The sequence below is a fragment of the Alexandromys fortis genome, unplaced genomic scaffold (assembly GCF_014885135.2).
Source record: "Alexandromys fortis isolate MF-2015 unplaced genomic scaffold, M_Fortis_MF-2015_v1.1 scaffold_84, whole genome shotgun sequence".
Lineage (NCBI taxonomy): Eukaryota > Metazoa > Chordata > Mammalia > Rodentia > Cricetidae > Alexandromys > Alexandromys fortis.
The window spans coordinates 1,339,320-1,362,904 of NW_026068017.1; the positions used below are offsets into that span (position 1 = coordinate 1,339,320).

At 47.4% G+C, this 23,585-nt stretch overlaps 1 protein-coding gene across 2 annotated transcripts in view; it reads left to right on the forward strand.

Moving 5' to 3' along the window:
• Positions 1-3,445: 3,445 nt before the first annotated feature.
• Positions 3,446-23,585, forward strand: part of Tekt1 (tektin 1) — a 22,969-nt gene continuing 2,829 nt past the window's right edge. Inside the window, exons 1-6 of one of the 2 annotated variants that reach the window (XM_050162859.1) lie at positions 3,446-3,536; positions 5,344-5,550; positions 11,482-11,647; positions 14,821-14,949; positions 15,340-15,483; positions 17,859-18,081. In XM_050162859.1, the coding sequence (XP_050018816.1) occupies positions 5,361-5,550; positions 11,482-11,647; positions 14,821-14,949; positions 15,340-15,483; positions 17,859-18,081 (852 nt within the window). In that variant the 5' untranslated portion in view covers positions 3,446-3,536; positions 5,344-5,360. The remainder of the gene's footprint in view (positions 3,537-5,343; positions 5,551-11,481; positions 11,648-14,820; positions 14,950-15,339; positions 15,484-17,858; positions 18,082-23,585) is intronic. The other variant, XM_050162860.1, reaches the window with a different exon arrangement.

Consider the following 23,585-nt stretch of genomic DNA (forward strand, 5'->3'; position numbering starts at 1 on the left):
GTTCGAGGGCCACTGTGCTGAGGGGGGTTATATCTATCTGAGTGGCCCGAGTCACCACCTGGGGTCATGGTGACCTCTGAGCCTGAGCTGCTACCAAGGACCATGTCAGGGTCCATGGTCTGTGCTGATGTTCATGCTACCAGCAAAGGCTATACAGAAACCCTGGGTGTGGGCCACAACCTGTGGCCGTCTTGGTACTGAGGGCCTGGCCTCCTCCCGGGCCATGCTGATCTGAGTGACCTGTGTAGCCACATGGGGCTATGGTGTTGTCTTTGTTTGGAGAACTGCCGTGGGCCATGCCTGGGTCTGTGGCCCCATAGCAGCCAAGGTCTGGGCTGATGTCCATGGCTCATGTTACCACAGGGGATCATAAGAACCATGATTGGCTAGGTGGTGGTGGCGCATGCCTTTAATCCCAGCACTCGGGAAGCAGAGGCAGGTGGATCTCTGTGAGTTTGCGGCCAGCCTGGTCTACAAAAATTAGTTCCAGGACAGTCTCCCAAGCTGCAGAGAAGCCCTGCCTTGAAAAACAAAACAAAACAAAACAAAAAACAAACAAACAAACAAAAAGAAAGAACCACGATTGTTGAAATCCATGGGCCATGCTGAGCCTGTCTCTCACTGGCCCTGGGGTGCAGCAGGAGAGCTGGCCCCACGCCCCCTCACACTCAGGAGAGATGGTCTTACCCCTCTCTCCAGGCATGGTAGAGCCAGTTCTGATGGCATGGGCCTAGGAAAGCTGGCTCTGCCCCTTGCCTGAGGGGACGGTTCCAGTGAGCAGGACCGACCAGCTCAGCTACCCCCCAGACCCACATCGTGGCCTTGGGTTGGCTCACCCTAACATCTGCCCCATCTATGACCTGCTGGAACACACAAAGGGATTGGCCCTTCAGGACAGTAGCCATGAGATATTCACGACTTGGGGAGGGGTATCCAAAGGGGTTGCCATGAGGGCCCAGTGATGATGGTGTGGCGGAGGCCTTGAACCAGACCAAGGACTCATTGCAATGAATGTTTTGCGGGTGGGGCTGATTGGACAGAAGGATATACTGAGTGGCACACCACAGCTTCCTATGCTGCTCGGATGAATGAACCAGTGTTGAAAAGATGGGGAGGAGCAAGGTGGGTTTTTGTTTGTTTTTATTGACTGGGGGTGGGGATGTGCTGCAAGGGTATGGGGCAGATATGGAGTGACTGGAAGGTAAGTAGAATAGGGGTACATGATGCGAAATTTCCAAAGAGTCAATAAAGAATCATGAAAACAAACAAACAACCCATCCCCTTATTAGCCATATCAGTCTGAACAAGACCACGGGGCTTTGAAAGCCCAGGATTCTGAGGCCTGGATATTTCCTCTAAGAACTGAGCCTCAGATACACCTCCAGCTAGGCTTGGGGGTGTTAACTACACATTGAGGGTCCCCAAACTTTCTGATGCAATAGGCCTGGGCAGGGCCCAAGAATGTGCATTCCCAACAAACTGGAGGGATGCCAAGTGGCCTAGTGGTGGAGGGCTTGGCCAACACAGAATCAGGTGCCCCTCAGCCTACTCAAGCTACACTCACCGGGACAGAAAGGAATGGAGGTGCCCTGGAATTAGAACCAGCAGGAAATCTGGATGTCAAATCAACTATTCTTCTGCTTCCCCCAAACCTGTTTTTGGTTGTTATCATTATTTTAGCAAAGGAACCGTCCCAATTTCACTTTTCCAGTTTTATTATTTATGTCTCTCTATCCTCCCTGCCTCCTTCCCTCCCTCCCCATCTCTCTCTGTGCTTGTAGGTCAGGGGCAGGAAGGTGAGCAGCACCAGACACACGATTTTGACACAGCTTTTGTTTTCACTAAGTAGGGATGTGCTGCAAAATAGCGACTAAATAACAGCACAGCAAACACACCCCAAACACAGTCATGTATGCTGCCCAGTTCCACAGCTCTGTCTGCCCATATGCCTGCATGCCACAAGAGGGCATCCGATTCTAATATAGATGGTTATGTGCCACCATGTAGGTTCTGGGAATTGAATTCAGGACTTGTGCAAGAGCAGCCAGTGCTCTTAACCGCTGAGCCCTCTTTCCAGCCCCCTGCACTGAGGTTTCTTATTGTAAACCTGAGTTGGTCCTACCGCTTCCTTTATCTCATGACTTTCTGGGATTTTTACCTTTGTTTTAGCATCTCTCCACCCCCAACCCCCCAAATAGTGCAATGTTAGTATCAGCACAGCCTCCAAAGTATTATTCTGTCTCATATAAGATATGTTTAGGTATATAATTTAAAATTTCAATTTTTTTTCCTCTAAAAATTTTAAAAGCATTGTTCTAAACATTGTTCTAAATGTTCAGCTTGTGCTGGATATGAAAAGTTTGCTACCATTTCAAAATCCCTTTCTGTTTCTTTGAATAAAGACGTTTTACCAAGATGGGGCAGTGGTGGCTCACGCCTTTAATCCCAGCACTCGGGAGGCAGAGGCAGGTGGCTCTCTGTGAGTTCGAGGCCAGCCTAGTCTACAAAAGCTAGTTCCAGGACAAGCTCCAAGGCTACAGAGAAACCCTGCCTCGAAAAACCAAAAAAAAAAAAGAAAAAAAAAAAAAGATGTTCTACCAGAATTAAAAATATACATATATGAAAGGTGAGTGAGTGCTAATTTCAAATAGGTCTTTCAGATTTGAGTCCTCACCTTAGGTGTCTCTTTCTGGTGAGCTGAGATGACAGGCGTGGGCTGCCCCACCCAGCTTGTTACTGCTTTTACACTGTTTTTAATCGACATTAAATTTTATGCCTTTCTTTATGGTTGCTTTCTACCACACTGCCAGCTCTAATTTCCCATTTCCAGTAGTAGTGCAAAGTCTTTTAAAATAAACGTACTGCCTGTAAAATGAACGTGTTTCAAAGCGGTGCTTTTGGCTGTCCTAAAACTCCAGACCATGGCACTGAATGGTTGACGTCCCACCCAACAGTTTCAAGATGACTTAGTAGTGCTATCTTGACCGAGGAAACGCTCATTTCTTGGTGAATTTTACGTCTCTGGAGAAGATACCTGGCTGAAAACCCACTCTTGCCTACCCCTATCTGGAGCCATCATGCACCGTGTGTATCGCCAGGCTTGCATGCAGGTCTCTCTCCTCAAAGCTCCTTCCCAGCGAGCGACTGGGAGCATTTACCACACGCAGAGCGCACTGTGTGGCTTGGTGATCCCGGGCTGTCTGCAGCTGGGACATCGCCAAGTTCGACCCCGCAGTACAACTGTAGAGTCAGAGACTCTGGGACCAGGAACAGCGCGTGACCCGGCCTCCTGTTTGATGTTTGACGTTTTCCCAGCAGCATCAGACTTCGGAGCATCCTTAGTCAGCTCCAAATTTGAGCCGGTCTCCGTTTAGCAACGCGCGCACATTCGCGCTTGCGCAGTCTTCCGACCAGGGAGCCTTCCGCGTCCGGTTGCCATAGAGACCGCAGTTTCCCCCTCCTGGTTCTTTCAGAGCCAGGATCTTCAGTTGGGGTAAGGAGGCCCCACCTTAGATTGTGTTCTTGGAAACACTGAGGTAAGCGAACCTCGATCCATCTCATTGACCCCTTCTCCCTACCCACAGCCGTGTGTCGTGGGATCAGCCATCAGCCCTGATGGTTAGGTCTCTTTGAGACTGCTCACACTTGTTCAGAGTTAAATCTCAGGAAGTCATGCTGAGATAGACTCGGAAGAGGCCGTAGAGGGGACTGGATTGGGGAGTTTAGGAGTGTCCAAGGGTTTGTGTGGGGTTTGGTGCTCAGACTAATCAAGATCCGACTCCATCCGTGGTTGTGAAGGTTTCAGCGGCATCTAGGACCGGTGCTAGGGTTGTAGGGCCCAGACAGGGAGCCCCTCAGAGTTCAGCTTTGTCCATGGAAGGCAGGTATGACAGTGGTTCTTTGTAACATGGTCACAATGCCCAGGCTTTGGTTTACAGATGTCACGCCTGTTTATTCCTTAGAGGACATATCTGGGCTTATGTATTTGGAAGAACACTGCTTGTCTTACTTAGGGTTTCTGACTCTGTGATATAACACCATGACCCAAAAGCAAGCTGTGGAGGAAGGGGTTTATTTAGCTGGCTTACACTTCCATATTGCTGTTCATCATCGAAGGAAGTCAGGACAGGAACTCAAACATGACAGAAACCTGGAGGCAGGAGCTGATGCAGAGGCCATGGAAGGGTGCTGCTTACTGGCTTGCTTCCCAGAGCTTGCTCAGCCTGCTTTTTTTCTTTTTCTTTTTTTTTTTTTTTTTTTGCTTTTTTTCGAGACAGGGTTTCTCTGTGGTTTTGAAGCCTGCCTGTCCTGGAACTAGCTCTTGTAGACCAGGCTGGTTTCGAACTCACAGAGATCTGCCTGCCTCTGCCTCCCGAGTGCTGGGATTAAAGGCGTGCGCCACCACCACCCAGCTTTCAGCCTGCTTTCTTAAAGAATCCGGGATGACCAGCCCAGGGATGGCATCACCCACCATGGGCTGGGTCCTCCCCCATCAATCACTAATTAAGAAAATGTCCTACAGCTGGATCTTATTGGGGCATTATCTCAATTGAGGTTCCTTCCTTTTAGATAACTGTATGTATCAAGGTAACATAAAATTAGCCAGTACACCGCTCTGTGATCCGGCAAGACCAATGAAAATTCCTTGTTTTCAAAAGACACACAGGAGAATATTGATAGCATTCTTGTGATAGCTTTAACTGAGAAGAGTCCACACATCCATAAACAACAGAAAAGGGGTGATTTTTACATAGTCATCTGGCACACTGCCTAGCAGTGAGAATGGATGAGCTACATCATAAGCAGTCAGACCACTGTTAGGAACATGACGTTCAATAAAAGGCACCAGATGCAAAAGAATATACTGTGTATGGCTCAAAACCAAAGGAACTTATAGGTAACATTAAAGATCAAGTTAGGGGTTATCCTGTGTGCTTAGGAGTGGCCACGAGGGACCAGAAAGGCTTGGCATATTGGTAACATTGATATCTTGAGCTGGGAGCTGAGCTGGGAGCTGGCGACACAGCACCCTTGGTTCAGGTTTTGATTTGTTGTGCGTTTCAATACAAGTGTCACAATTTGATGATAGTGATGATGGTAGAAAGAACCCACCTCTTGGGCTGGGGAGATGGCTCAGAGGTTAAGAGCACTTCCAGAGGTCCTGAGTTCAATTCCCAGCAACCATATGGTGGCTCACAACCATCTGTAATGAGATCTGGTGCCCTCTTCTGGCCTGCAGCATACATGCAGGGAAAACTGTATACATAATAAATAAATCTTTTTTTTTTTTTTTTTTAACCCCCACCTCTTTCATTTAATGAAAAACGGTCTGTGTTTGATCAGGACATTGGATATCCGAAATGGCCAAACTACTGCAATCTCCACCCAAGTTCCTCCCCGCAGAGTGGTATATTGCTAACAAAAGCCAGTACCACAGAGCAGAGGCCCAAAGGTCCCGATCTGAACGCCTGGTGGCAGAGAGCCAGAGGCTTGTGGATGAAATCGAGAAGACCACCAGGAAGTCTCAGAGTGATGTGAACAAGAAACTCGGTAAGACAATGTGCTTAGCATATTTGTAACCGCATCCTGATGAGGCTATTTGGGGGCTAGCGATAGTGTTATGTTTGAAGTATGGAGTTGGGCAGAACGTGTTCATTCTTCAGATTCTGTGTTGAAGACCAGTGCCATAAGACAGACTCAGCAAGACCATCTGCTTTTCAACCATCTCTCATTCACTCACCAGCCTGACTCCCATTCACTGATAGCTTGCGTGGACCATACATTGGGACCACCACAGGGGTCTGCGCTGTTACGGGTTCCCACCTTGAAAGGAGAAAGGCGTGAAAGTCGTGGATCAGTACAGAGCCAGATGTGTGCTGAGTGAAGAGAGCTAAGCCGGGCGGGGCAGGCACCGGAGACCTGGGGAAGTTCCTAGAGATAAGCATTGGACCTGGGTCTTGTAGGAAGGACAAGTAAGTCTTGACAATTTCATGCTGAAAAACAGCACTTGAAGAATGTTTGGTCTTGCCAGGCAGTGGTGGCGCACACCTTTAATCCCAGCATTTGGGAGGCAGAGGCAGGTGGATCTTTGTGAGTTTGAGGCCAGGCTGGTCTACAGAGCTAGTTTCAGGATGGCCAGGGCTACACTGAGAAACCCTGTCTCAAAAATAAATAAATAAATAAATAAATAAATAAATAAATAAATAAGGAAAGAAAGAATGATGATCTTAAATCAACAAATGTAAAATAAAATGGAGCGATCAGCCAAATACTTATGTACAAGCCAGAGGCTATTAATTTGGGTGGCCAATGAGCAGCGAGGTAACACAGGGGATGAGGTAAAACAAGAGGGAGGGATGAGGACTGATTTTCGAACTGCATCTTAAATGTCATAGATTCATTGAATGGTTTAAAAGTAGCTGTTTACACCGGCATTAAAAAAAAATGTTAAGTTCAAGACCAGCCTGGTCTACACAGTGAGTTACAGGACATCAGGACTATATAAAGAGAGTCTGTAGTAAAAAAAGAAACAACAACAACAACAACAAATAAATAAATAAACAAAAGCCATCAAGGGGCTGAAAGACGACTTGGCTAGCCACCTGAGTTTGGTGTCCAGAACCCGGGTGAAAGTGGGAGGAGAAAGCCAGCTTTACAAACTTGTGCTCTGACATCCACACGCATGCAGTGGCACATGTGACCACGTGCACACCTCGTGTATACTCGCAAATACCTGCCACACAGAACAAAAGAAAACAAGCCGGAGGGCTAGGGTGTGGCTCAGTGGTAGAATATGTTTCTCAGGCCCTAGGCGCTGCCCCAGCACTGAAACACAGCAAAGCCTGTGAAAACGCCTCGGAGTAATGCTAGCCAAAGGTGTGCAGAAGATCTTCACCGAAAACTACGGCCCATCACTGCACCAAGTCAAAGAGGGGTGACGGATGGGACTTGAGTTTATGTGACAGATGCAGGCCCTGAATGCAGGATTTCTCCCTTATAAAACTCCAGCCAAAGTACGGTAAAAGACTCTTGAAGGCTTGGCCCCTCGGACAAGGATGGGTGGGTGGGGATGAAGCAGCGGCAGATAGTGATGGGCATTTGATGTTGGAAACTGGGAAACAAAAAAGCAGCTGGACACATAGGGACCATGGACAGTTGGGGTGGGCCAAGGACACTGCACTAATTGATCCACGCTGCAGAAACCTTGGAATATGCAAAGCTGGGTGTATCTGACTACTGCTGAGGCTGAGGCTGGAGACTCAAGACAGAGCTGGAAACAGAAGAGTGTTGGAAATCTTTAGAAAGAGCCCCTCTCCATTCATTCCAGCTTGCTCTCATGCCCCAGAACACCTGAAGTCGGTCTCATTGAACGGCTGGTTCCCAGGACACTGACAAGGGATTGGAAGATCTTTCCATGGAGAAATGAACTGACTTGAAAAGAAGGATCTACAGATATGTGTGTTTGGAGGGCCTCCAGGGAAACGTCTGGGCCCCGCTTCATGGCTCTGTACACAAAGCATTCTAGTGGGCAAGCACTGTCCCCACAGACAGAGCTTCCTAGCAGCATTTCAGCACATCTGTTACACACCTGAAGAAGATTTTTGGCATGGCACACACATGCACATGCATACGCACACACGCAAACATGGAAACTCAGGAGGCAGGACATCACGCAAGGAACAGATCCTCCAGACTCAAGGAAGATGCTGCAGCCTTGAAAGGGAGACATTGAGAGAACAAAGGGCTTTGAAAATGAAAAGCAGGAAAACAGGAAAAAGTTAGACATCAAAAGAAGCTTTAAGAGATAAAATTGCAAAATTCTCCAAGAATAATGAAAAAGGAGAAAGGAGACAAAAAATAAGAGAACTAGAGGCTCAGTCTGCAAGGCTCAGGGATCAGTAGGGATTCTGGAGAGTCAATAGAAACTAGGGAAGGAGAAGAAATTAGCCATAAAAACAATTTTATTAGGTTGATGTCTGTTGTCCGGTGCAGTAAGATTGACAGCGGTGTGAGATTGCAGAGCACAAGGAAAATGGAGGAATTCATAAGATTGTTCAAGACAAAGAGACAGAAAGGCCACATACAAAGAATGGGGGTCAGCATCATTTCACTCTTGTCCACAAAACTCTGAAAACTAGAAGGAAGCAGAGAGACAACAGAAATGGGAATGAGAAGGGCTCAAGTACTATAAACCTGAGCACCACACAGCGCCAGTGGTCAGGGCAGAAGAAGGGGTGCTCAGGCCTGCAGCTTTTCAAAGGCTTCAGCTCCTAACATGCATGTCCACATGGGTGTCTAAGGGAGTTCCCGGAGGGTGTGCTTGTGTGTTGAAGGGGTGAATGCAAGAGAACGAAGCACAGCTCAGGAAATGGGACGCCAGCATCTGAGAAATGCACGGGAGGTTCCTGCAAACAAAACCAAAGGGCCATGGCCTGATGCAGTGGTGTGCAGTAGGTCCTCTGGTCACAGCAGGAGGACAAAGGGAACCGTCATCAGTAGGTTACTAGGCTAGTTGGAGTTGATTGACAGGACACTAGCAGTTGTGTCAGAAAGTTTGAGGAGGCATTAGTAATTAATACAAATAACATGAAGGGGTTACTTTAAAAAAGATTTTACTTTTATGCTTGTCTGTGTGCCTGTGTATGCACATGTGCGTGCAGATGCCTGTGGAGACCAGAAGAGGGCATCAGATCCTCAGAACTGGAGTTAAAGGTAGTTTTTAGCACCTAATGTGGGTTCTGAGAGCTGGACTCTGGTTCTTTGCAGGAGCAGCACTGAGTCATCTCTCCATCACCAAAGTGGTTGCTATAGTAACCATCTTACTCTCTATATGTTTCCTATAACTCAGATATGCACAATGTCATCTTCTCCGAGAAAGAAGTTATTTGGGCTGGGGAGATGGCTCATCGTGTAGGGTTGCTTGCTCTGCAAGCATGAGGAAATGAGTTCGGATCCCCAGAACCCACATAAAAAGCAAGGTACTGTTTTTAACTCCAGCACTGTGGGGGGACAGAGAAAGAATTGTTAGGGCTTGCTGGCCACCAGGTTCAGTAAGAGAATCTATGTCAGAGGAATTAGGCAGAGAGTCATAGAGCAGGACACTCAGCATTGTCCCCTGGCTTCTGTGTATGCATAACATATGCACATACCCACACATCCACACACGTGTGCATATATATACACACAGCACGACATGGCATACACACAGGCATGCACATGTTAATGCTTATGTTATTTTAAGGAGAGGACATCTGTAATTACATAATTAGTACCTAAGACGTTTACGATTCAGATGTGAAGCTACTCATTCCGCATTTGTTAGCTATTATGCAGTCAGCTTTTGTACCAGCCATCTTTTCCTCTTACTGTTTAATAAATTCGCCTTTGGTCAGATGTGATGGCGTAGCGCATAATCCCAGCCCCTGGCGGCCGAGGTGGGAGGACTGAACAGCACAGGGCCATTTGCTGGGTGTGGTGGCTCGCGCATTTATTCCCAGCACTCAGGAGGCAGGGCAGACAGACCTCTGTGAGTTTGAGGCCAGCCTGGTCTACAGAGTGAGTTCCAGGACAGCCAGGGTTACACAGAGAAACCCTGTCTTGAAAAACCAAAAGGGGAAAAAAAAGTGGAAATTAAAGGTCAGACTGAATTATAGAGTGAGATACTCTCTAAACAAACAAGCAAGCCAACAAAATTACTTCTTTGTCTTACCATAAAAATGAAAATGAAGCGGGGTGAAGAGATGGCTTAGAGGTTAAGAGCACAGGTTGCTCTTCCAGAGGTCCTGAGTTCAATTTCCAGCAACTGTATGGTGACTCAAAATCATCATATAATGAGATATGGTGCCCTCTTTGGTGTGCAGGCATACAGGCAGGCAGAACACTTTATACATAATAAATAAATACATCTTTTTAAAAAATAAAATAAAGCATTAATGCAATTATAATTATACAATAAGAAAGTTATGCAAGAAGTTTATCATAATATGCTACTGGATTCAAGTGTAAATAATGTTAAAAATTCAGTAGACAGTGAGCTAGTGTTTGATAAAATGTTGATATAAATATACGGGGGGATGGAAGAAGGCTGTTGTTTTGAGTTGCTTTAAAGCAATCCAAGGACAGAGGACACAGCTCAGCGTTATATTGCTTGCCTAGCATGCTCAAGGGCCTGGGTTCCGTCCTCAGCTCTGAAAAAATGCAAATCATTATCTTTCATCATGAAAAATCAACATAGCATTAAATTGATGTTGAAAGGACACTGGTAAGAGCAGACACCAGAGCTAATCATGGGGGTATTGAGGTCAGCGCTCTAAGAGGTGGCCATGGGGAGGAAGAGTGGGGGGGGGGAGTCAAGGACTCCTCAGACTGGGTCATGCTGTTTGACTTTCCAGACGATACACATTTAAGAAGTTACAGGTTGAGAGCAATAGCCCAACAGCTACGAGTGCATACTGATCCTTCACAGGACCCAATTTCAGTCCCTAGAACCATGTCAGGTGGCTCCCAACTACCTAAGACTCCATCTCTGGGGGGATTAGACTCCTCAGGCCTCTACACACACAAACACACACACACACACACACACACACACACACACACACCACAGAGAGTTATCAGCTAGGAGTGGTAGTGCACACTTTTTCCCCCAGCACCCATAGGCTGAGGCCAGAGGAAAGAAAGTTCAAAGGCAACTTGATCTACATAGCAAGATTGTATCATAAATAAATAAATGCATGTTATTAACATTAAAATAGTGAGCAACTGAAGAATTGGAGTTTAGAGTGTTAAATATTACGTTGAGTGTAAGAAGAAATATCTCACTTTCCTTTTGCTGATAAACATTTTTATATCTATCTTTGAGACAGTGTTATGCAGGTTGGTTTAGACTTACTATGTAGCAGAGAGAGAGAGAGAGAGAGAGAGAGAGAGAGAGAGAGAGAGAAAACAACCTTGAAGTTATGATTCTCCTGCCTCCACCTCCCCAGGCCTGGGATCACAGCCTCTTGCTACCATGCCCAGTTTGTGTGGGTGCTGGAAACTGAACCCAGGGCCTCCTCCTACATGCCAGGCAAGCTTTTACCAACTAAGCTACAGTGTTCACCATTACTGATCAGCATTTATAAAAATGTCACAAGGGCTGGGTATGGTGAAGTACATCTTTAAGTCCAATACATAGGAGGCAGAGGCAGATGGATTTCTTTTGAGTTCCAGGCTAGCAAGGGATACATAGTGAGACCCTGTCTGGAGGAGGAGAGATGATGGTAATTCTCCAAGAAGCACAGCTCTAAGAAATGAGAAAATCGCAGGTAGCGTCACAGGGTAGGAGTGGGGCTGGGAGAGCAAGCGAGAGGCCTGGGTTCAGTCTCCAGCGCCACAGCAAACACACACACACACACACACACACACACACACACACACACACACACACAGTTGCCTCCACCAAGAGCAGACAAACCCGGGTGTGACACGTGTGTACTTCAGAGCAGAGACTCGAGGAGGTCAAGTTCTGGAAGAAGGAGTTAGACGACAAACTTGAACAGCTGGTGCACCAGACGGACGATCTGCTCACCTACAAGATTCGCCTGGAGAAAGCCCTGGAGAGCTTCAAGGAGCCCCTGTACATCACCGAGCGGTGCCTGGCCTACAGGTTAGTCACTGCGGCGGGAGTCAGTGCCAGGCAGCAAAAGCTGACTGCGCTAAACGGTGGGGTTGAGCAGGCGAACCGGCAGGTGTTCTGTTGGGTCTGAGATGGGGCCAGTCGTGCCCATGGTGTCTGTGGAAGGCATGCAGGTTCATGCCTCGACTCCGCTGTCCTCTAGCTAAAACTGTGAGTTAGGGCTCAGTTTTCTATGAGTGTCAATTACAAAATCACAAGATTAATCTTAAAATGTTTCCTCTTCTGTCCCCTAAGGATGTTTTGAGATTTATTTTTATTATATATAATATTTATTATATAATAAAATGACTACATATTATATGTATGTATGTGTGTGTGTTTTGCCTGCCTGTATGTCTGTGTACCAGGTGTGGGCAGTGCCAGAAGAATCCAGAAGAGGGTGCTAGGTCCCTTCGGAACCAGAGTTACAGATATTTTTAGCCACAATGTGGGTGCTGGGAATTGAACCCAGGTTCTCTGGAAGAACAGGCAGTAGCCAGTACTCTTTAACTGCTGAGTCATCTCTCCAGCCCCCTTTCCCATGACTTTTAAGTCATCTAGATAGGCCAGTGTTTTGTCGTTTTGTTTTTTACCCCTTTGGAGAGAATTTTATTATTTTTTAGAGGCTACAGAATATGATATACGTTTTTTTAAAAAAGAAAACAAATTTTTTTTTTATTTTGCATACCAATTCCAGGTCCCACTCCCTACTTTCCTCCCGTTCCCTTTACTTTTCTCCCGCCCCGCGTCTACTTCTCAGAGAGGATGAGGCACATTGCTTTGCCTTTTGTCCAAGGCCCTCCCTACTATATCTAGGCTGAACAAGGTATCCATCCAAAGAGAACAGGTTCCAAAAAAAGGCAGTACAAGCAGTAGGGGAAAATCCTGGTGCCACTGCCAGTGGCCCTGCACTCTGCCCCAGCCATGCAACTGTCACCCACATTCAGAGGGACCAGTTTGGACCTATGCTGTTTCCTTCCCTGTCTGGAGGCCAATGTTTTGTTGCCTCACAGAACACAGGTCTTAATACTTAGGCTGCCTCATGACTGGAGATGGCAGCCCAAGCTCCGGACATTGTTTCCGCAGCAAGGATGAATAAGTAGAGGTTGGCATTCACCATATTTCTGTACTTGCGTCCACTGGCCAGAACATAATCACACGACTACACCAGTTGAAGCCAGGAAATGGTTGTCTTCAGTTGGGGCAGCCAGGGGCTCAGCTAAAGCACCAGGGGCTCCATTTCCAGGAAAGAGGGTGAGAAAGATCCCACTGTAGCTGCTGGCTGGGAGACATAAGCCTGCTGGGACTCATAGAGTACCCTGCTGTTGGTGCAGTAAATCCAGGAATAGGATTCTTCTCTTCTTAGGAGATGCCAGTTTCTAGACCTGCTTTCTAGTTCAGTTGGAGAGTTATGACGTATTGATGAGTCTGGGTTTCTTTTTAGGCAGGGTCTCACTTTATTGCTCAGGGTGGCCTGGCAACCTAGGAAAGTCTAGAATGCCACATCTTCCTGCCTCAGCCTCAGTGTTGTCCCACCATGCTTAGCTCTCCTGGGTGGTTTTGCTCCAGCAGAGCCCTTTCCAACCCAGTTCACATTGACTTTTTCATTTTCATAAGAGGCTTGTGTAGCCCAGGCTGGCCTCACATTCACCATGTGGCTGAGGATGGTTTTGGATTCTCTTGCCTACACCTCCTGAGTGCTGGGGTTGCTGGCATGTACCAACATGTCTAGTTTACAGGAAATAGGGACAAACCCGGGGCTTCATGAGTGCTAGGCAGGCATTCTACTGTATTCCCAGCCCCATACTGACATTTGAATGAACTTCTCCAAGTCTTGAGTTTTACAGGTCACCCCAAGCTTCAAACCTTGTAACTACAGCCCTGAGTCCCAATAGCCACAAGATAAAGTTCAAGGCCTTTAGTTTGTCCAGTGAATTCTCCAGGCCCTGAAAGAGAGGAGCTTGGGAGCCCTGAGCCCTCTGCAGGTTCCCAAATATGTGGTGTTCTTCTCAGGACAAGCCCAGTTCTCCCATAGTTAGCCCTGACCTTGTGCAGCAAGCAGGCAGTGACCAGGCAATGGTCCCCAAATAGTTTCAGAGAGTATGTGAAGACAAGGGCGGTGACAGGCCACCTGCAGTGTGCTCCTAAACCCGAGGCTAACTATAATGCAGAGGGTGCTGAATTACTGAGCACGTACTACGTACAGGGAGGGGTGGGGGTAGGGCAGGAACACTGCTTTCTGTCCTGTCCTTGGCAGTACTATGAAGTACTAATGGTTGTCCCCATTTACAGAGGGGGACATCAAGATACAAATGTTACAGAATACACCTCAGGCTCCACAGCAAATGACTTAGGGGATCCCCCAAACCAAGCCCTACCAAACAGTAGAAGTAACAACGTATCTGGCAGTGGAGTGGTTTTGGGGGAGTTGTGTAGCAAGTGATGCTGGGTAAGTTACTTCACTCCTCTGAGACCCAGCTGTCCCACGAGTATTTTAAAACCCGAGCAGAAGGGTGAAGGGTATAGTTCAGTGGAAGCAGCACAGATGACTATCGGGCTCCAGGGCTGGGTTCCTTTAGGAGGGAATTAAACAAATTAAGAGGGAATGTTTACCTTAAAACAAAACAAAACAGGGCCTGTCACACAGCCAGGCTCAGTGGTGTAATACCAATGTCGGGATTATTTGTTACTAATACTGGAACAGAACTATTTTTTGTTCCTTTCTGGAACAAAATTAATTTTTTTTTTTTGGTCTAAAAACGAGTCTAGGACCAAGGAAAGAAACACCTGTCTTTGAAATTCTAGGTTAAAACAGAGTTGTTTGCAAGGAGTAAGTGCAAAGGGGAGGACTTCCGAGCAGGAAGAGGCAGCAAGCAGGATGGGACCCGCCCTAAGTCCCAGCACTCAAGGCTGAGGCAGGAGGATCAGGAGATCAGCCCGGGATACTAGGGAGACTCTGTCTTAAAAACCAACCAACTAGAGAGCCAGCAAGCCACCAAACAAACAAAAATCAAACAAATTAAAGGGCGGCAGGGTGGGGAGTGGGGGTGGGGGTGGAGGGTGTTTGTGTGGGGTTTTCAGGCCAGGTTTCTGCACGTGTTTTGGATATTTTGAAGAGACACAGGCACAAAGTAGTGTCCCACGCTCTTGCCCCTCCCCGCCAGGGAGAAGCGCGTGGGCATCGACCTGGTGCACGATGTGGTGGAGCAGGAGCTGCTGAAGGAAGCCGAGATCATCCGCGGCGTCATGGCTCTGCTGCAGCGCACGCTGGAGGAGACGACAGAGCAGATCAGGTACCGCAGACCCCACCCGAGTTGGGGGAACCGGTGTGCAGCACCCTACAAGACGATCTGCGCCCCCGGTGGAACGCTGGCGTGGAGTCCGGGTTCCTACCGCCCCCACTGACGCCCCCTGGTGACGGGAGAATTGTGGTGGCATCTCACCAGGGTGACTCACTAGAGTCCTCTGTGGCCACGCTGACCCCTCGGTACAGTTTCCAAATGAGGCTTGGTCTCCAGGCATCCAATGGCACGTGTGTGCATTGGGGACGTGGAAGTGGGGAACGAGGAGAGGCCGTGCTGAAAGTACCTAGTTTCAGCTTCGTTTTCCAAGGCCTCCCGTGACCCTGCAGGTGTCGCCAGGCCTTTCCCAAAGGAGAAATCTGGTTTGCCTTCTTCCTTCAGGCTGAATCGCTCTGCCAAGTACAATTTGGAGAAGGATTTGAAGGATAAGTTTGTGGCCTTAACTATCGACGACATCTGCTTCTCACTCAACAATAACTCACCAAATATCAAATATTCTGAGAATGTTGTGAGAATCGAGCCCAAGTGAGTGGGGCCCTGCGGCTGGTGTAGATGGTGCTGGGAAAATCCGGTCCTCTCTGTCTGACAGGGCCAGGGGATGCATCCTGTAGCTCCTCTGAGCCAGGAGGCTTGGGCAAGGCATCTGCTGAGCAGCTTTACCGTGCCCCTGCCCAGAGCCTTCTCTCACTTTAAGAAAGACTGGCACAGTATGTCCGGAGACTTACAACTCATTCCTTCCTCTATTTATAGTTTAACACGTGGAGGACTGTAAAAACTATAGCGATGGGTCCTTCTCTGAGCTACCACAGATCCACAGAAACACACGCACATCTGACACTCAGCTCCATTTTGTTTAGTTTGCAAAAGTATGTGTCCTTTTTGTAGCATCTAATTTGTATTAAATTAAATGTGTGTATTAAATGTGCGTAGATGGGTGGGGACGCTGGTGTCCACGTGGAAGTCAGAGGACAACTTGTGGGGGGTGGTTTTTCTACAATGTGTGTCCCGGGGAATCCCACTCAGGTTAGTAGGCTTGGTGGCAGTCAGTTTTACCTGCTGAGGCCGCTCACTGGACATTTAACCTGCATTTTCAATTAGTGTTAAACTGTAGAGCTAACTCATTCCTTTGTGTGTGTGTGTGTGTGTGTGTGTGTGTGTGTGTGTGTGTGTGTGTAGCTTTTGGCTGTCCTGGAACTTGCTCTGTAGACCAGGTTGGCCTTGAACTCACTGAGATCTGCCTGCCTCTGCTTTCCAAGTGCAGGAATTAAAGATGTGTACCACCACCACCCAGCCCCTGATTTTTTAAATTAAATATATATACATGAAATACATACAGTAAATACTAAATACAAAGTTCAATTATCATTGTATTTGTATCTTTTTAATGTATAAAAACATAGAAAGATAAAGAACCTCCAAACTTATCTTCTTAGAATAAATAATAAATGTTTCTTATCTCGTGATCTTGGGTAGGTTGAGAGACCAGACACAGCTTAGCTGGCGGCCTGGCTCAAGGTATCCTTAGGTGTACATCAAACTGGGGCTGGGACTGCACCCATCTTAAGGCTCGACTGGGGAGGAGTCGACTTCCAAGGTGACTCATGTGATGATGTGGACCTCAGTTCCCAGCTTTATGAACTTGTCCAAGGACAGCTCACGACACGGAAGCTGGTGCCTCCCATCCCAAGTGATGGAAGAGAAAGCGAGGCAAAGGTGGGAGGAGAGGGGTCTAAGAGAAGCCATGGCGCCTCAGAACTGGCATCTCATCTTTGGACTCGTGAGGAACAAGTTGGCAAATTTGTTCTCATCCTTAAGGCAAGGGAGGCAGGGACCTCTGGGGACTAGTCAGAGGCTGCCGCTAGTCCCAAAGTGGAGAATCCTCAGGTGGTCCTCGGGGATGCAGGGCAAGAAATGCCTCCACCCTCTCCCATGGATACCTTTCTGCCTGCCCCTTCTGCTCCCTCTTTCTCCTCTTTTTCCTCCTCCTCTTCTGTTTCTTATTCTTGAGACAAAAAGCTTGTGATGTAACCCAGGCTGGCCTCAAACTGGAGATTCTCCTGTCTCAGTCTCCCTCAGTTTCCTTCTGCCTGATATGTTTTTCTACTCCCCCAAAGTGGACACTCTCTTGACTTCTAATAGGGCTCACCTGCTTTTTCTTCCTCTTCCTCCTCCTCCTCCTTCTTTTTTTACTAAATATCATCATATATTCTGTGGTGTGTGTTCATGAATAACAACTTTTAGAAACCAGAGAGATGGCTCAGGAGTTAAGAGTGCCTACTAACTCTAACAGAGGACCCAGGTTCTAGTCCCAGTACCCACATGGTGGCTCACGAATTCCACGGGATCTGATGCCCTATTCTTGCCTCTGTGGGCACCAAGCACGCATGTGGTACACAGACATAGATGCAGGCAAAGCACTCATACACATAAAAGTAAATCTTCAAAAAACATTTATTAAAATAGCTATCAAGTTTGCTAACAATTCCTCATCAAACTAGTGATCTGTTCAGCTCCTGGTTCCTCCTCACGCAGAGTGCTAGGTTGCAGCTGTGGTTGCTCTAGTATTTTTCTATTGACGTTCATTGTCTCCAGCTGTGAGAGCTTGGCTAAGTTCATTCCTTTCTCGGAGCTTGTTTTCTTCTCTGGGAAGTTGGGGTCTTAAAAGCAGCTTAGTAAGCTTCCTGGGGGAGGAAACGAGGTGGTTCCTTTAGGTGCCAGCTCAGTGTCTGGCACAGACATGGGAGGTTTCCAAAGATACTGCCGTTGGCAGACTGCCACTGGCTCTGCCCAATCATGGAAAAACATCCTACGTACTTGTGGGATTGGAGGAAGCTTAGTTTCTAGTCATACTCAGCAGTTGTCCCTGCTACCCCAGCCCAAGGGAGAAACTTGTGTTTCAGCTCAGTGAGTCTGGATGACTGGCTGGACTTCTCTAATACCAACGTGGAGAAGGCGGACAAGCAGCGGAACAACTCGATGGCGCTGAAGACCGTGGTGGACCGCATCCTGTCCCAGACGGCCAATGACCTGCGCAGACAGTGTGACGTGGTAGACACAGCATTCATAAATGGGCTGAAGGAGACCAAGGATGCCAGGGACAAACTGGCTGATCATCTGGCCAAGGTGAGGTCCCTGGGGGCACACTGTATCCACGAGGGCTTCTCGTGGAAGTACAAATGTCTGTGTGTCCTGGGCCTCTGCTGGCATGTACTCTGCCGAGGATAGATGGGCAGGAGAACGGAGGCTGCGATCCGGCATGGTTTTGGATACTCCTCAAGGAACACGCAGAGGAGGACCCTGAACTCAAATGAGCCGAAGTACCCAGTCTCTCCAGATTCAACCCCAGCTCCCTGCTCAACTGTCCCTGCTGGTTACTCAGTGGTAACTCAAATGGCTTTGAGGAGTCGAAAACAAGTCTCTGAAGTGTAGAATTCCCATGGTGTAAATCTGCCCACTGTGATCCATTTCAGAGCCCCTGGTTAACAAAGAGCTGGCAGAGTCCCTGCGAACTTACCCATCCGAGTCCACGGTATCTAGCTCCCACACACCTTCCTTGCTTCAGGACCTGGTGTCCCCAGTGCAAGTGGTCAGTCAACAGTCTGAGCTCAGAGACGTGGAGAAGTAGAGTCTAGTGAGATAGGGCTTCGCTTTGAACGTAACAGATGGAGACCCACGTTAGAATCTGGCAGTGGTGAGCTGCAGGACTTAAGCAGATCCTTCTAGCTCTCTGCATCCCTTGGCCACGCCGTAACATGGGGATCATACCAGGGCTTCTGCAGCTGAGAGAAACTGAGGCTTTAGTGCAGCTATGGCTGGGGGAGAGGAGGGGTGGGGGAGGGGGGTGGGGTGGGAGGTGTATAATACAAGCCATGTTTCTTACCTATGTCTTTTAGTAGCTCCTTCTAAGTCCGTAAAAAAAAAAGTAGGTGAAGCCAGGCAGTTGTGGTGTACCCCTTTAATCTCAGCACTCAGGAGGCGGAGGCAGGCACAATCTCTGTGAGTTCAAGGCCAGCCTGGTCTACAGAGTGAGTTCTAGGACAACCAGGACTGTTTCACAAAGATAACCTGTCTTGAGAAAACAAACAAACAAAACAAAAGAAAAAGTGAATAAAATTGATTTTATAGTATTTTACTTAACTTTCAATATAAAAATGATTTTAGCATGTTATTAGGTAATTAACTCTTTGGGGCTGGGAGGTGGCTAAATAGGTAAAGTGTTTGATGTGCAAGCATAAGGGATGCCTGAGTTTGGATGCTCAGCATCCATGTTAAAGGTGGGGCATGGACCACACTGTGGTGGATGCTGGTGCTGGGGGGTGGTGCTGGGGGTCTTTTGTGGAGACCCAAGGGTATGGAGGATTTGTTGGCCAAGTAGTCTAGCTGGAGTGATGAGGTCCACATTCCCTGAGAGAGCCTGTTTCACAAAAGAAGGTGGAGAGCAATAGGGGAAGACACCCAGCATTGACTTCCGGGCTCCATACATGCACACATGGACATGGGCACCTGCACACACATCACACACACACACACACACACATCTTTAAAATCTAGTAATCTAATGCATACAGGACCCATATGGTGGCATATGACATTAATCTTAGTACTTGGGAGGCAGAGATAAGCAGGTCAACCTGGTCTACATAGCAAGATCCAGGCCAGCTAGGGCTACATAGTGAGACCTTGTTTCACAAAGCAAAACTCTAACATATACAGTCTCTTAGTGTACTACAAATCAGTGGCTCAGGTTCAAAGGCATCAAGAATTTGTGGGCAACCATTTTTCTGTCTTTAGAGTCTCCAATTTCAAGATCCAATAGAGACACAGCCACCTGAGTGGAGACAGAAGAATAAGCAAGCATGGGCTTTGAGTGACATTCCCATTTAGAAGCCTTGGACCTAAGTCCCACGAGGAAGGGGCTCACTTGGCCTCCATTTGGCTGGGGCATCCCTGCTCAGGAAGAGACTTTGCAAGTTGAAAGGACTATGTTCAGCTCTCATTTTGTTTGCAATGAGACAACTGCTTACTTACTGGGCAAAGCGTGTTTAATCCTCTGAGAGATTTATGATTAAGTAATAGTGTTTAAAATAACCAGATACATAGGTTGGTAAATATTTTTCTATTAAAAAAAAAGTCAAATAGTATCTATTGTAGGCATTCTGGGCCAACAGGTATCAATCACTGGTATTATGGTGGTGTTTATACAGCAAGGAAGACAACACATTTCCAAGAATTCTTCCCTGACAGAAACTCAGTAGTGGCAGTAATCACAGTGACGGAGTGTAGTTTTTAAACACTGGTCTCCTTCAAAGAGAAGAGGAATTCTGTTATGAGGAGATAGTGGCTTGCTTTGTTCTGATGCAAAGTTAGTGCCTCCTAGGAAATCCCATGCCGATCTGTATCGAGTTGTTACATAATTCATCTAAAAATATTATTTCATTCAGCTCCGTTCTGCCAGATGCTGACAAAATGTGCGGGCAATGGCTTTAATTGGCTGTGTTTGTTTCTGAGGGAGCGCTTGTGCATTCCTCTCAAATGCTTCTCCTGACACCTGCCTTTTAGCACGTAAATCTCTCCCAGCCCAGGGTGAGGTCGCTGCTCCTTCACTGGGCTGTAAGTGACCTCTGAAATGTGAACAGTTCCTTTGGCTTGCTTTGAGGTCGGAACCCACTGCTGGGAGTTGGAAAATGTCGTTGAAAAGCTAGGCTTTAACTTTGATAGCCCTGAAGTCTGAGAGAAGCTTGACCCCAGGTGCAGGTGAGGTGAGTGCGTCCTAAGTCCTGCACCTCGGGGCTGTCTTGCCTGGAAGCTTTAGGCCAGGCTCAAGGAGGACCAGGCTCAAGGAGGACGGCTTTTGAGGTCACATCATAAGCTAATTTCCAAAAGCATCCAACATTTGTTAGCAATGGTGGAGGGTTTTGTCTTTTGATTCGGAAAAATTCCAATCTTAGCCCTGGGCTAAAAAAAAAAAAAAACCCACGAGGAAATGTAAGCATGGCTGTGGAGCCCACAGAACTGCTGAGCTGCTGTTTCTAAAGAAATGCATGACGGTGAAGCAATACGCAAGTTCACTGTGGAAGTTAGTGCAGCGCCACATGACAGGCCCGGCTGTTTTTCGCAAAGTACATCTGAATATTACTGTGTTTATATGTGTGTGTAGCATCTGTGTACTTGTATGGATGTGTGTTCACATGTGGAGGTCAGAGGTTGACTTTGAATGTTTTCTTCCATTCCTTTCTACTTAACTTTCTGGGACCAAGGCTCTCACTCTCACTGAACCCACTGACTAGCAAGCTCTGGGGATCCCCTGATCTCTGACCCCCAACCCCAGTGACGGGTTACGTATGTGCTCTACCACACCTGGCTTTTTACGAAGGTGTGCGATGGGGATCTGAACTCAGATGCCTTCCTCTGTTACTCTTCCCTTATGATTTTGAGGTCTCTTACTGAACCTGGAGCTTGGTCAGACTGGCCGGTATAAATTTTGAAAGGGACACAAATATTCAAACCAAGGCACGCTGTGTGTACATTGTACTAAAACAGGAAAGCTGAGGGGGCTGGAGGTTAAGAGCATTGCCTGCTCTTCCAAAGGTCCTGAGTTCAATTCCCAGCAACCACATGGTGGCTCACAACCATCTGTAATGGGGTCTGGTGCCCTCTTCTGGCCAGCTGGCATACACACTGACAGAATATTATATACATAATAAATAAATAAATATTAAAAAAAACAAAAAAAAAACAGGAAAGCTGGACTCTAGTGTTGCACGCTGGAGGCCCAGTGGAGCATTCGGCGTGTATGGGTTAGGGGTAGAAACAACGACCCTGCTGTGCAGTGACCCAGAACGACAGCACTTCACACTGGCATCGTTAGACCAAGCATCAGTCACGATAGTCTCAGCTCCCGGAAAGCGATGATCAGAAAATCCCGTCACTGCAGTGTTTCAAAGCAAGAGTGAGGCTGCACGCGAAGGTTCAAGCCGTTCGCCCACTGGCCAAGCAGGGAAGCCGTTCCCGGCTAATTGCATCACTTTTGATGGCAGCAGCTATAGGGAATGTGTCCAAAGGACAGAAACTTATTTGAGATTATTCATTATGCGAAGTGGTTGCTCAGAAAATAGTCCAGGGACTACAGTAACGTCAGTAATCACTTTTTTGTGTAACAAATAATCAGTTTCACATGGTTTTCTTCTCCCCGTAATGAGCTGTCTGGCGTTCTAACACCGTTCAGAGCTGCTCACTGGAGAATGTCAGTGCTGAGCTGGATGTGAATCCAGCCTCTGAATCTCTACACAGTATGACGATTTTCAAAAAGCTGATAAAACAGGCTGCAGCTCAGTGGTAAAGGACTTGCGGGCAAGCATTGGGGCCTGAGGTCAGATCCACAACACCCACACAAAAGCCAGGAGCAGAGGCGCTCTTCTGTAACCCCAATAATGGGAACGGTCACAGAGACTAAGGGCACGTGTGTGTGTGTGTGTGTGTGTGTGTGTGCGTGTGCGTGTGCATGACAGCCTCACACCTACATACGTGCACGTGTGCATGGCGGCCCAGAGGATAAGATGCGGGAAGCCAGTTCTCTCCGTCTACCATGTGGGTTCTGGAAATTGAACTCAGGCTGTGAGGCTGGACTGCAAGTGCTTTAACCCCTTGGGCTGTTTCGCTGGCCCTGAAATTTTATTTTGGAGACAATATTAGGATATTTAAGAGAACATGTGATTCATTTTTTGTTTTACTAATTAGATTGGCAGAAGGCTTTCCTATTAAGACATTTAGGTATCAAAATATGCATCCGTTTATAAATGCAGCTATAAAAGACCAAGGGTTTTAGCTAAGTTTAAAGTTGAAGTCGAAGAAACAAAGTAAAAGGGATTGACATTTGCTAAATTCAAAATAATCATTTATTTATTTTATGTGTATGAATGTCTTGCCTGGATATATGTCTACGCCTAGAGCCCACAGAGGCCAGGAGAGGGCATCAGATAGCTAGGAACTGAAGTTGCAGAGGTTGTGAACGACCATGTGGGTGCTAGGAACAGAACCCAGGTCCTTTGAAAGAGCAGCAAGTCCTCTTAACCGCCAAGCTGCCCTTACATTTGCTAAATTTCAAATATTGTAGTATCTTTTTAAAGATCACTTTCAGTTTTATTTATGTGTTTGTGTGCCACATGCGTGTGAGTTGCCCGAGGAGCTGAAGCTACAGGGTTGTGAGTCATCTGATGTGGGAACTGGGAATCAACTTCCGTCCGCTGTAGAATCAGCAAGTGCTCTCAACCACTAAGCCACCTCTCCAGCCCTGAACTTAAGTTAAGAAGCAGCTTGAGGAAATCTAAGTACAGTGTATGGAACTCGCCTACATTCTAATCTGAATAGGCCAGCTCTTAAAGCATGGATTAGTGGAAAGCAGAGGGTAGGTCGTCAAGTCAGTAAGGAACTGTGCTCTCGGGGTGACAGACAGACTGTGCTCTCGGGGTGACAGACAGACTGTGTTCTCGGGGTGATAGACAGACTGTGCTCTCGGGGTGACAGACAACTGTGCTCTCGGGGTGACAGACAGACCGTGGCTGGTGAGGAACTCTGCTCTCGGGGTGACAGACAGACTGTGCTCTCGGGGTGACAGACAGACTGTGCTC